The following is a 14,601-nucleotide window of genomic DNA, read 5'->3' on the forward strand; positions in this document are numbered from 1 at the left end:
TATATAATTAACTAGGATAGTAACGCTTGCTTATGGAAATTGGCTATTATAAGGGGAATTGTATTTTGTTATATTTTAGGAGAAATTCAATGCCAACCTTTTCGAACACAGCATCTGACATGGTTGTGTTGGAAGCAGAATCGATGACGTCACTTCCCCCGCGATATCTTTCGCGTGAACAGTAGATGGCGGTCATTTCATGGCTGAGAGAGAAGTGTGTCAGTAGGCTTCTGTAACTTGAGTCACGAATTGAAATGCAACTTGTTTTTGAGTTATAATGAAAATATTTTATTGTACGGTGAGTCATTTGTTATTTAATTGTAAATTGTACAGGTTAAATGTGTTTGCCCCTCTCTGTGGAAATGGCTTTGAAGCAGGGCCCCACAGGTTTTTAGTCACTCAATACAATTTTTTTTTTTTCAAATGTTTCTAATTTGCAAATCTCTCAATTACAATTAACTTTTAATATAACACAGTCATATGAATACTGTGCAAACTTAAACTAAGTAATTTACTTCCTTGTATAGTTATTATTGTATCACTGTATTCAGTAGCTGATAGGTTGGTTTTGCATCAGCAGTTTTTCTCTTGTTATGTCACTCACTAGCCAGGTTTCCATAGAAACGATGGCGACAGATTTTCATACGAATATTCTAACATTAATAAATTAATAAAATATGCACATTTTCCCCACCAGAGATGTGTTTCCATGCAAAATGACTTGGTGCGGATTTTAAAAAATCTGTGCGTAATGATGTAATGCACATAAAAATACATTTTTGCTGTTAATTTCCCACGTGCCGAATAAAAAATACAAGTTAAATGGGTTTCCATATAATTTTCAAATGTTTTCCATTATATAGTGAATGTGCCCACTCCGGTATTGGCAGGTGTGCTCGAGCCAACAGTTCGCAGACACGGTGTGGGTAGACTAGTCTACATGATGAGATTACTACGGACAAAAGAGCGAGATTATTTTAATTTATCAAACGGCAGCCAAGCATCGATCATCATGTCACCAGAATAAAACCCTGGATATTTATTAGAAATCAGCATCCAACTCGTCACCAGGCACTTTCACCACCCCGTGAAGTTCATCATAATTTATTCCATCTGTAGCCTAATAAACTGCATGGTTTCCTGAGTCGTAGTGGGACGACCACACAACATATCATCTCGTGACTCTATGTTAACGCATAAAAGCGTTTCCAGCACCATTTATCGTATAATTTATTTTACTAACAGAAAAAAAAGTACTTTGGTTTGACAAAATGTTGAAAGTTTACCGAGAATTTAGCTGTTTCCATCAGGTTTATGACCTTGTTTAATCCGACATGTAGGTCTACTTTACTCGCATAAAAAGGTTGCATGAAAATCGGCCTATCCCATCCATATCATTCAATACCCACTACACAGGAATGGGAAAAGTACCCAATTGTCTTACTTGAGTAAAAGTAAAGATACCTTAATATAAAGTTACTCAAGTTATTGTGAAAGTCACCCAGTAAAATACTACTTGAAGTAAAAGTTTAAAAGTATTTGGTTTTAGATATACTTAACGATGCACTATGCAGAAATCCCTCTGCTATTTCCTGTTTCCTAAAATTCAAATAGTTTGCTTAATTTCAGTTTATGTGGCAAAACAAGCAAGTATAGTGTAGAGAATCCTTATTCCATCTAAACCACTGTGAAATATATTTTCCATAAACACAAATATTGTATTTTCTGTTGTTTGAAGCTGGTGTACAAAACAGGAAGTAAAAGACACAAAAACAAAACTTAAGAACAGGGAAGCATAGAAATAGCACACATAGAACAGATCTACCGCTTCGTACACTTGGTTTCAATGAGAATGACAGATCTATAACTCACATGTCTCTATGAATTTTGCAGCTGTAAGTATCCCTAACTAAATGTAATTGCTCAAAAATACTTAAGTATCAAAAGTAAAAGTATAAATAAATTCAAATTCCTTATATTATGGAAACCAGATGGCACAATTGTTGTCTCCCAACACAAAGTATTTGTGTTTGGTGAGTCTGCCAGATCAGAGGCAGTAGAGATGACCAGTGATGTTCTATTGATAAGTGTGTACATTGGATCATTTCCCTGTCCTGCTAAGCATTCATTCAAAATGTAACAAGTACTTTTTGGTGTCAGGGAAAATGTATGGAGTAAAATGTACGCTATTTTAATTAGGAATGTAGTGAAGCAAAAGTCAAAGTTGTCAAAAAATTATAAATAGTGAAGTAAAGTACAGATAGCCTTTAAAAACTGTACTAGTCTACATTAAAGTATTTTTTGTTAAGTAGCTTATGTTATACCACTGCCACTACAACTCTCCAGCATCAGTCATGAAAACCTGACCCTACTGTAGCTATCGAGACTACTCTAGCATAGATGACAACATAATACCCATAAAACCTAGCGGTCAAACAAGGAAATGGTTCCAATATTTTTTCCACCATTCATTTTTCCCATTGGGGATTTTAGAAACGCTTAAAATAAGGGACGTGTTTTGTGTCGGCTTACGCTGACGTGACGTTTAGATAACCATGTAAATCTCTCTAGGACAAGGTGACTTTTATCAATATATTCATCTGTGTTTACCCCCCCCCCGCCCTCCAAATGACATGCTAATTAAATGCTAATGTGGCTATCATAAAGAACTACAAATGCCATGATGATCTGGATGAGACTGCCGAATCGAGGCAAAGGTAAGAACCTCTGGATGAACTATCTAATGTTAGCTAAATGTAGTAAGGAATAAATAGGCTATATTTCTTTAAATTAACAGTTCTCTGAACTGTCTTGTGCAAGTTTTAAATTGACACAATACCTGTTAGTAAAGGTGTCAGCTAGAGATGACATGCAGGAGCATGCTGGGATTTGTAGTTTTGCAAGATGTTTACTTTGATGCTAATTAGCATTTTTGAATCTGAGTGTAAATAGAGCCGAATATATTAATAAAAGTCAACTTTGTCCGAAATAGATTTACATGGATATCAAAACTACAGGCCAGGGTAAGCCTACACAAAACACAACCTTTATGTTAAATGTTTGTAAAATCCCCTATGGGAAAAATTATTGGAACCATTTTCCTGATTGACCGCAAGGTTTTATGGGTATTGTGACATCTCCACTGTGGGGCTCTATCAGACCTCCTAGCTATTCACAATGAAGCACTCCAATAACCGAGAGAGAATATGCAATGAGCTGATCTCATCCCAGCTGTGGTCTACGGTGAGTGGAGATGGGCTACAGAGTGGAGTCCACATATATTTTGACTGGCACACACGTTTTACCCTGTCATGCCTTCATCACGGTTCTCCCGTGACCGTGAATGCAAGGATCTTTTTTTTTATCAGGTTAAAGAGGTCGAAAGGATTTCTTTTTGTATCAGGTTTAGGTGATTTGGTTTTGGTAGCCTAATTCTGCAGCAATAACTCCGGAGGCGCTTTAACTTCCAAGACGCGCTGTGCGTTCCTCTTCCAAAGATCAACATGATGTCTGCCATAGATACGGGTACATCTGTGTACCAACCAGCACAACTACTGAACTGGATCTATATGTCTCTACAAGACTCCCACCAGACCAATGACTTCGAAGCGTTCAGACCGGATTCTGAGAGTTCTCCACCGGACGAGAACAACTACAAACAGCGGTCCGCTGCTGCTGTCGACCTGAGCTCTGCGCTCAACTCAAACTATCTTAACAATTTCTTGCAACTTCAGAGAAATGAGGTAAAGTTGTGAAAAGTTTATTAAAAAACAACAACTATGAAATATGTGATTTGCACAAACTGCACAGTGTGTCATGGCAAACAACTTTGATTGAACTTCATCCAATATTGTATTCTGTCTTTCATTCATAGAACAATTATAATATTGTCATTGCAATGAACACTTTTAACCATATATTTTTTTTTGTCTCAAGTTGAACATAAAAGCTGTATACTGTATGCTTACCCCATTCACTTGAAGCATGAACAGATATAAGAACATATCATTTGCTTTTGATTAGAATAATAATTATACTCAACCCATAGGGCTACAAATCTTACGGTCCCATTTTAAGAATGAAAGCAGAGCCCCTGCGGTCTAAGGCACTGTATCTCAGTGCTAGAGGCGTATCTACAGACCCTGGTTCGAATCCAGGCTGTATCACAACCAGCTGTGATTGGGAGTCCCATAAGGCGGCACACAATTGGCACAGCGTCGTCTGGGTTTTCCCGGGGTAGGCCGTCATTGTAAATAAGAATTTGTTATTAACTGACTAGCCTAGTTAAATAAAGGTTCAATTAAAAAGTAATGATAATTATAATTTACCAATCCAATGTGCCATCCTACATATTTTCACATTTTAATGCATGACCCACTTACAATATTATTTTAGTTGGACGTACAGTAACTTACAGTAACGTACCGTAAACATACAGTAAACGTACAGTAATGTACAGTAAACGTACAGTAACATACAGTAACGTACAGCAACGTACAGTAAACGTACAGTAACCGTACAGCAATGTACAGTAACCGTACAGCAATGTACAGTAACATACAGTAACCGTACAGCAATGTACAGTAACGTACAGTAAACGTACAGTCACATACAGTAAACGTACAGTAACGTACAGTAACGTACAGTCACATACAGTAAACGTACAGTAACGTACAGTAACATACAGTCACATACAGTAAACGTACAGTCACATACAGTAAACGTACAGTAACGTACAGTAAACGTACAGTCACATACAGTAACGTACAGTAACATACAGTAACATGCAGTAATGTACAGTAAATGTACAGTAACCGTACAGCAATGTACAGTAACATACAGTAACATACAGTAAACATACAGTAACGTACAGTAAACGTACAGTAACCGTACAGCAATGTACAGTAACGTACAGTAAACGTACAGTCACATACAGTAAACTTACAGTAATGTACAGTAACATGCAGTAACGTACAGTAACGTACAGTTACTTACAGTAAACATACAGTAATGTACAGTAACGCACAGTAAATGTACAGTAAATGTACAGTAACATACAGTAAACGTATAGTAAACGTACAGTAACCGTACAGCAATGTACAGTAACATACAGTAACCGTACAGCAATGTACAGTAACATACAGTAACCGTACAGCAATGTACAGTAACGTACAGTAAACGTACAGTCACATACAGTAAACGTACAGTAACGTACAGTAACGTACAGTCACATACAGTAAACGTACAGTAACGTACAGTAACATACAGTCACATACAGTAAACGTACAGTCACATACAGTAAACGTACAGTAACGTACAGTAAACGTACAGTCACATACAGTAACGTACAGTAATGTACAGTAACATTTAGTAACGTACAGTAAATGTACAGTAACCGTACAGCAATGTACAGTAAACATACAGTAACGTACAGTAAACATACAGTAACGTACAGTAAACGTACAGTAACCGTACAGCAATGTACAGTAACGTACAGTAAACGTACAGTCACATACAGTAAACTTACAGTAATGTACAGTAACATGCAGTAACGTACAGTAACGTACAGGAACTTACAGTAAACATACAGTAACGTACAGTAACGTACAGTAAATGTACAGTAAATGTACAGTAACATACAGTAAACGTACAGTAACGTACAGTAACGTACAGTAACTTACAGCAATGTACAGTAATGTACAGTAAATGTACAGTAAACGTACAGCAACATACAGTAACGTACAGCAACGTACAGTAATATACAGTAACCGTACAGCAATGTACAGTAACATACAGTAACCGTACAGCAATGTGCAGTAACGTACAGCAAACGTTCAGTAAACGTACAGTAAATCCCTAGCTCTGACATACCTGCCTCCATTGGGCCACAACAGTGTGGTGACTGGTGATTAGCTGCATGTAGGCTATAGTATGAATGAGCCCCTCTTACACAGTACATAGTGCCTGGTGTGTGTTGAGACCGTTCTGATGTCAGTGGGCTGCCAGAGGGAGGTAGGGCAGGTTGAAATAGTCTACGTCCCAAATGGCACCCTATTCCCTAAGTAGAGCACTATTTTTGACCAGGGACCGTAGGGCTACGGTCAAAAGTAGTGCACTATATAGGGAATAGGGTGCCATTTGGGACGTAGACCCTATGCAATGTTTCTATACTGCATGGGGCCTGCTGACGCTGGTGGTGGTGTCTCAATTTGATTACCATCCCTCTCAGGAGAAGTCAGGAGAAGTCTGACACATAGACCGGTACAGTATGTCAAGTAGAATACCACATTCATCCGGTGCGGAAGAAACTAGGATTTATTTGGCTTGTGAGATATGCTACAGAAGGCTAGGTTGTATCTTATCCGCTATATACTGCTTTCTTTTTTTTGGGGGGGGTGTCGCAAAAAACATCAACGTGAAGTTTATAGGATCAAATTTGGTGTCAAATGAAAGTAAAATCAAGGCATCCATTCGACCATTTTCCAACCTAAAATAAACAGATTTATGGTGACACAGATGGAAAAGGGGTCTAGTAGACAAAGTAAGGTATTAAAAGTAAGGTATTATTGTTAAAGGTATCAGAAATACACACAAAAAAAACACAATAATTTTGAAGTAAAGACTCCTGACAACTAATATCAACATTTATATTTAGTTTTGCAGAAATTATTTTGAGTTCTGTAAGTTTAAGAAATATTACCTAATGTCTTGTCATTCTGTGAACCAAAAACCCACATATTTTAAAGATGTTTTCTAATTTTTCTTCCTCATGAGGAGGGAGGATCATGAAAGTTCAACATGTAAATGTAGACCTACCAATTAGTTTGAGTTTTTATTACTGATATCAAGTTTGTTTCTGAATTATTAAATTACTAAAAAGCTTCACCCTGTTACCAAAATGGGAACAGAGTGACTGAAAAATTAGTTACACAATGACTGCAATTGAATTGGCCAAATCATAGTAGGCACAAACCACAATTGCAGTATAGCACATTACAGTAGAGTAGAGTTCAGTAGAGTATAGTTCTGTAGAGTTCAGTACAGTAGAGTACAGTACAGTATAGTTCAGCATAGTTCAGTAGAATACAGTAGAGTTCAGTACAGTAGAGTTCAGTAGAGTATAGTTCCTTAGTGTAGAGTCCCGTACAGTATAGTTCAGTACAGTAGAGTTCAGTAGAGCATATTTCAGTAGAGTTCAGTTCAGTACAGTAGAGTTCAGTACAGTAGAGTTCAGTAGAGCATATTTCAGTAGAGTTCAGTTCAGTACAGTAGAGTTCAGTACAGTAGAGTTCAGTAGAGCATATTTCAGTTGAGTTCAGTTCAGTACAGTAGAGTACAGTACAGTAGAGTTCAGTAGTGTACAGTAGAGTTCAGTACCGTAGAGTTCAGTAGTGTACAGTAAAGTTCCGTATAGTTCAGTTCAGTACAGTAGAGTTCAGTACAGTAGAGTTCAGTAGAGCATATTTCAGTTGAGTTCAATTCAGTACAGTAGAGTACAGTACAGTAGAGTTCAGTAGTGTACAGTAGAGTTCAGTACCGTAGAGTTCAGTAGTGTACAGTAAAGTTCCGTATAGTTCAGTTCAGTACAGTAGAGTTCAGTACAGTAGAGTCCAGTACAGTAGAGTCCAGTAGTGTACAGTATAGTTCAGTACAGTATAGTTCCGTAGATTTCAGTTCAGTACAGTAGAGTAGAGTACAGTACAGTAGAGTTCAGTACAGTAGAGTTCAGTACAGTAGTGTACAGTATAGTACAGTAGAGTTCAGTACAGTAGAGTTCAGTACAGTAGAGTTCAGTACAGTAGAGTTCAGTAGTGTACAGTACAGTAGAGTTCAGTACAGTAGAGTTCAGTACAGTAGAGTTCCTTAGTGTAGAGTCCAGTATAGTCCAGTACAGTATAGTACAGTAGAGTACAGTAGAGTATAGTACAGTATAGTTCAGTAGAGTTCAGTAGAGTTCAGTACAGTAGAGTTCAGTAGAGTATAGTCCCTTAGTGTAGAGTCCCGTACAGTATAGTTCAGTACAGTAGAGTTCAGTAGAGCATATTTCAGTAGAGTTCAGTTCAGTACAGTAGAGTTCAGTAGAGCATATTTCAGTAGAGTTCAGTTCAGTACAGTAGAGTTCAGTACAGTAGAGTTCAGTAGAGCATATTTCAGTTGAGTTCAGTTCAGTACAGTAGAGTACAGTACAGTAGAGTTCAGTAGTGTACAGTAGAGTTCAGTACCGTAGAGTTCAGTAGTGTACAGTAAAGTTCTGTATAGTTCAGTTCAGTACAGTAGAGTTCAGTACAGTAGAGTCCAGTACAGTAGAGTCCAGTACAGTAGAGTCAGTAGTGTACAGTAGAGTTCAGTACAGTATAGTTCCGTAAATTTCAGTTCAGTACAGTAGAGTTACAGTACAGTAGAGTTCAGTACAGTAGAGTTCAGTAGTGTACAATATAGTACAGTAGAGTTCAGTATAGTAGAGTTCAGTACAGTAGAGTTCAGTAGTGTACAGTACAGTAGAGTTCAGTACAGTAGAGTTCAGTACAGTAGAGTTCAGTACAGTAGAGTACAGTAGAGTATAGTACAGTATAGTTCAGTATAGTTCAGTAGAGTACAGTAGAGTTCAGTACAGTAGAGTTCAGTACATTAGAGTTCAGTAGAGCATATTTCAGTAGAGTTCAGTACAGTAGAGTTCAGTACAATAGAATTCAGTAGTGTACAGTATAGTACAGTATAGTTCAGTACAGTATAGTTCCGTAGAGTTCAGTACAGTAGAGTACAGTTTAGTGCAGTATAGTTCTGTGGAGTTCAGTACAGTTCAGTACAGTAGAGTTCAGCACAGTAGAGTTCAGTACAGTAGAGTTCAGTAGAGTGTAGTTCCGTTGAGTACAGTACAGTAGAGTACATTACCTAATGTCTTGTCATTCTGTGAACCAAAAACCCACATATTTTAAAGATGTTTTCTAATTTTTCTTCCTCATGAGGAGGGAGGATCATGAAAGTTCAACATGTAAATGTAGACCTACCAATTAGTTTGAGTTTTTTTTTTACTGATATCAAGTTTGTTTCTGAATTACTAAATTACTAAAAAGCTTCACCCTGTTACCAAAATGGGAACAGAGTGACTGAAAAATGAGTTACACAATGACTGCAATTGAATTGGCCAAATCATAGTAGGCACAAACCACAATTGCAGTATAGCACATTACAGTAGAGTAGAGTTCAGTAGAGTATAGTTCCGTAGAGTTCAGTACAGTATAGTTCAGCATAGTTCAGTAGAATACAGTAGAGTTCAGTACAGTAGAGTTCAGTACAGTAGAGTACAGTACAGTATAGTTCAGTTCAGTTCAGTAGAGTTCAGTACAGTAGAGTTCAGTACAGTATAGTTCAGTTCAGTTCAGTAGAGTTCAGTACAGTAGAGTTCAGTAGAGTATAGTTCCTTAGTGTAGAGTCCCGTACAGTATAGTTCAGTACAGTAGAGTTCAGTAGAGCATATTTCAGTAGAGTTCAGTTCAGTACAGTAGAGTTCAGTACAGTAGAGTTCAGTAGAGCATATTTCAGTAGAGTTCAGTTCAGTACAGTAGAGTTCAGTACAGTAGAGTTCAGTAGAGCATATTTCAGTTGAGTTCAGTTCAGTACAGTAGAGTACAGTACAGTAGAGTTCAGTAGTGTACAGTAGAGTTCAGTACCGTAGAGTTCAGTAGTGTACAGTAAAGTTCCGTATAGTTCAGTTCAGTACAGTAGAGTTCAGTACAGTAGAGTTCAGTAGAGCATATTTCAGTTGAGTTCAATTCAGTACAGTAGAGTACAGTACAGTAGAGTTCAGTAGTGTACAGTAGAGTTCAGTACCGTAGAGTTCAGTAGTGTACAGTAAAGTTCCGTATAGTTCAGTTCAGTACAGTAGAGTTCAGTACAGTAGAGTCCAGTACAGTAGAGTCCAGTAGTGTACAGTATAGTTCAGTACAGTATAGTTCCGTAGATTTCAGTTCAGTACAGTAGAGTAGAGTACAGTACAGTAGAGTTCAGTACAGTAGAGTTCAGTAGTGTACAGTATAGTACAGTAGAGTTCAGTACAGTAGAGTTCAGTACAGTAGAGTTCAGTAGTGTACAGTACAGTAGAGTTCAGTACAGTAGAGTTCAGTACAGTAGAGTTCCTTAGTGTAGAGTCCAGTATAGTCCAGTACAGTATAGTACAGTAGAGTACAGTAGAGTATAGTACAGTATAGTTCAGTAGAGTTCAGTAGAGTTCAGTACAGTAGAGTTCAGTAGAGTATAGTCCCTTAGTGTAGAGTCCCGTACAGTATAGTCCAGTACAGTAGAGTTCAGTAGAGCATATTTCAGTAGAGTTCAGTTCAGTACAGTAGAGTTCAGTAGAGCATATTTCAGTAGAGTTCAGTTCAGTACAGTAGAGTTCAGTACAGTAGAGTTCAGTAGAGCATATTTCAGTTGAGTTCAGTTCAGTACAGTAGAGTACAGTACAGTAGAGTTCAGTAGTGTACAGTAGAGTTCAGTACCGTAGAGTTCAGTAGTGTACAGTAAAGTTCTGTATAGTTCAGTTCAGTACAGTAGAGTTCAGTACAGTAGAGTCCAGTACAGTAGAGTCCAGTAGTGTACAGTATAGTTCAGTACAGTATAGTTCCGTAGATTTCAGTTCAGTACAGTAGAGTAGAGTACAGTACAGTAGAGTTCAGTACAGTAGAGTTCAGTAGTGTACAATATAGTACAGTAGAGTTCAGTATAGTAGAGTTCAGTACAGTAGAGTTCAGTAGTGTACAGTACAGTAGAGTTCAGTACAGTAGAGTTCAGTACAGTAGAGTTCAGTACAGTAGAGTTCCTTAGTGTAGAGTCCAGTATAGTCCAGTACAGTATAGTTCAGTACAGTAGAGTACAGTAGAGTATAGTACAGTATAGTTCAGTATAGTTCAGTAGAGTACAGTAGAGTTCAGTACAGTAGAGTTCAGTACATTAGAGTTCAGTAGAGCATATTTCAGTAGAGTTCAGTACAGTAGAGTTCAGTACAATAGAGTTCAGTAGTGTACAGTATAGTACAGTATAGTTCAGTACAGTATAGTTCCGTAGAGTTCAGTACAGTAGAGTACAGTTTAGTGCAGTATAGTTCTGTGGAGTTCAGTACAGTTCAGTACAGTAGAGTTCAGCACAGTAGAGTTCAGTACAGTAGAGTTCAGTAGAGTATAGTACAGTACAGTATAGTTCCGTTGAGTACAGTACAGTAGAGTATATTACCTAATGTCTTGTCATTCTGTGAACCAAAAACCCACATTTTAAAGATATTTTCTAATTTTTCTTCCTCATGAGGAGGGAGGATCATGAAAGTTCAACATGTAAATGTAGACCTACCAATTAGTTTGAGTTTTTTATTACTGATATCAAGTTTGTTTCTGAATTATTAAATTACTAAAAAGCTTCACCCTGTTACCAAAATGGGAACAGAGTGACTGAAAAATGAGTTACACAATGACTGCAATTGAATTGGCCAAATCATAGTAGGCACAAACCACAATTGCAGTATAGCACATTACAGTAGAGTAGAGTTCAGTAGAGTATAGTTCTGTAGAGTTCAGTACAGTAGAGTACAGTACAGTATAGTTCAGCATAGTTCAGTAGAATACAGTAGAGTTCAGTACAGTAGAGTTCAGTACAGTAGAGTTCAGTACAGTAGAGTTCAGTAGAGTGTAGTTCCTTAGTGTAGAGTCCCGTACAGTATAGTTCAGTTCAGTAGAGTTCAGTTCAGTAGAGTTCAGTTCAGTATAGTTCAGTTCAGTATAGTTCAGTAGAGTACAGTAGAGTAGAGTTCCGTACAGTAGAGTTCAGTTCAGTAGAGTTCAGTTCAGTAGAGTTCAGTAGAGTACAGTAGAGTACAGTATAGTACAGAAGAGTTCAGTACAGTATAGTTCAGTTCAGTAAAGTTCAGTTCAGTAGAGTTCAGTACAGTACAGTAGAGTTCAGTACAGTAGAGTTGAGTTCAGTACAGTAGAGTAGAGTTCAGTACAGTACAGTAGAGTTGAGTTCAGTACAGTAGAGTTGAGTTCAGTACAGTAGAGTAGAGTTCAGTACAGTAGAGTAGAGTACACTTCAGTAGAGTACACTTCAGTAGAGTAGAGTTCAGTACAGTAGAGTTCAGTACACTTCAGTAGAGTACAGTTCAGTACAGTAGAGTTCAGTACAGTAGAGTACAGTAGAGTTCAGTACAGTAGAGTTCAGTAGAGTACAGTAAAGTTCAGTAGAGCTCAGTACAGTAGAGTTCAGTAGTTTACAGTATAGTTCAGTACAGTAGAGTTCCGTAGAGTTCAGTTCAGTACAGTACAGTTCAGTATAGTTCAGTAGAGTATAGTTCAGTACAGTATAGTTCAGTAGAGTATAGTTCAGTAGAGTATAGTTCAGTACAATATAGTTCCGTAGTGTAGAGAAATAAAAGCTGAAATAAATAATTCTCTCTACTATTATTCTGACATTTCACATTCTTAAAATAAAGTGGTGATCCTAACTGACCTAAGACCGGGTATATTTACTAGGATTAAATGTCAGGAATTGTGAAAAACTGAGTTGAAAATATATTTGTCTGAGGTGTATGTAAACTTCTGACTTCAACTGTATCTACCTTTGTGTACATATCCAGGATGCATCACCGTGAAGAGAATGCCATTCATAATTATCCACAGATCAAGTACCCATGATGCCTTTCTGTTTCTATCATTTTATTACCTGGTGTTGATCCACTTCACCTACTGTAGTTTAATAACCAGGTGTCATATATCCGACTCCCCACTCTTTCTGCAGACATCTTTGAATATTAATTCGGAGTAGATGTTTAGTATGAGTTTTTTGGTAAATGTGGTCACGTAACATTTGTTACTGTTCTGTTACCAGACTTTAAATCTGTTCCTCAAATAAATGTGTTTTAGTAAAATGTTCAGTTGTTAAAAGTAAACTTTTGCATATACTGTAGGTGTAAGGTGTGTTTAACTTTGCGATCAATGGTAATTTGCTCGGCGTACATTTTTAAAGTGTAAAAGTGAGTCTCAGCGTCACCCTGTCACTGTGTAATTGCCCATTTCATAAATGCTTGAATGTGTTCTAGTAGATGTCATGATTAAGACAGTGGAGTTATCAAATAAAATAAAATAGTGGGAAAACAGGCTGCCTAAGTATGGTTCTCAATCAGAGACAACGATAACCAGTTGCCTCAGATTAGGAACCATACCAGGTCTAAACATAGAAACACAACACCTAGACATACAACATAGAATACCTACCCACATCACACCCTGACCAAACGAAAAATAGAAACATACAAAGCAATCTAGGGTCAGGGCGTGACAGTACCCCCCCCCCCCCAAAGGTGCGAACTCTGGCGGCAAAACCTGAACCTATAGGGGAGGGTCTGGGTGGGCACCTGTCTGCTGTGGCGGTTCTGGCGCGGGACGTGGACCCCACTCCACCATAGTCTTGGCCCACTTAAGTGGCGCCTTTGGAGCGGCGACCCTCGCCGCCGACCTCGGACTGGGGACCCTTGCAGCGTTGCCGGAGTGAAGGGAAGCGCTGGTCAGGAGGGAGGCTCTGGAAGCGCTGGACAGGCAGCACCTGGAGGGAGGAGACGGAGAGACAGCCTGGTGCGTGGGGCTGCCACAGGAGGACTGGTGCGTGGAGGAGGCACCGGATGGACCGGACCGTGGAGGCGCACTGGAGGTCTCTAGCACCGAGCCTGCACAACCTGTCCTGGCTGGATACTCCCTGTAGCCCGGCAAGTGCGGCGGGGTGGAACAGACCGCACTGGGCTGTGCTGGCGAACCGGGGACACCGTGTGTAGGGCTGGTGCCATATAACCCGGGCCGCCGAGGAGAAGCACTGGAGACCAGATGCGCTGAGCCGGCTTCATTATTCCTGGCTCGATGTCCACTCTAGCCCGGCTGATACGAGGAGCTGCGATGTAGCGCACCGGGCTATGCCTGCGCACCGGGGACACCGGCATAAACACGGTGCCTGCCCGGTCCACCTCTCTCCACGATAAGCATGGGGAGTTGGCTCAGGTCTCCTACCTGACTTAGCCAGACTCCCCGTGTGCCTTCCCCAAGACATTTTTGGGGCTGCCTCTCGGGCTTCCTTGCCAGCCGTGTTCCCTCAAAGCGCTGGCTCCCTTTACCTGCTGCCTCCCCTCTTCTGGCTGCCTCCGCCTGTTCCCACTGGAGGCGATCCCTTCCAGCCAGGATCTCCTCCCATGTGTAGGAACCCTTCCCGTGTCCATGAGTCCATTCCACGCTGCTCCTGGTTACCACGCTGCTCCTGGTTACCAGGAGCTGCTTGGTCCTTTTTTGGTCCTTTTTTGGTCCTTTTTTGGTGGGTAGTTCTGTAACGGCTGTTGGAAGGAGAGGACCAAGGTGCAACGTGGTACGTGTCCATATATTTAGATCCGTTCCACATCCAGATCCAGTTCCATTCCACATCCTGATCCAGTTCCATTCCACATCCTGATCCAGTTCCATTCCACATCCTGATCCAGATCCATTCCACATCCTGATCCATTCCACATCCTGATCCATTCTATTCCACATCCAGATCCATTCCTGATCCACATCCTGATCCAGTTCCATTCCACATCCT

General features: G+C 39.5%; 1 protein-coding gene across 2 annotated transcripts in view; it reads left to right on the forward strand.

The window, feature by feature from the left end:
* The first annotated feature begins 3,055 nt into the window (after window positions 1-3,055).
* Window positions 3,056-14,601, forward strand: part of LOC121840714 (zinc finger CCHC domain-containing protein 24-like) — a 47,934-nt gene continuing 36,388 nt past the window's right edge. The window contains exon 1 of one of the 2 annotated variants that reach the window (XR_006079846.1): window positions 3,056-3,743. Coding sequence is in view for 1 of the 2 variants with exons in the window: in XM_042305639.1 (XP_042161573.1) it covers window positions 3,504-3,743 (240 nt within the window). In the remaining variant the exon portion in view is untranslated. The remainder of the gene's footprint in view (window positions 3,744-14,601) is intronic. The other variant, XM_042305639.1, reaches the window with a different exon arrangement.

Source organism: Oncorhynchus tshawytscha, linkage group LG24, assembly GCF_018296145.1.
Source record: "Oncorhynchus tshawytscha isolate Ot180627B linkage group LG24, Otsh_v2.0, whole genome shotgun sequence".
Lineage (NCBI taxonomy): Eukaryota > Metazoa > Chordata > Actinopteri > Salmoniformes > Salmonidae > Oncorhynchus > Oncorhynchus tshawytscha.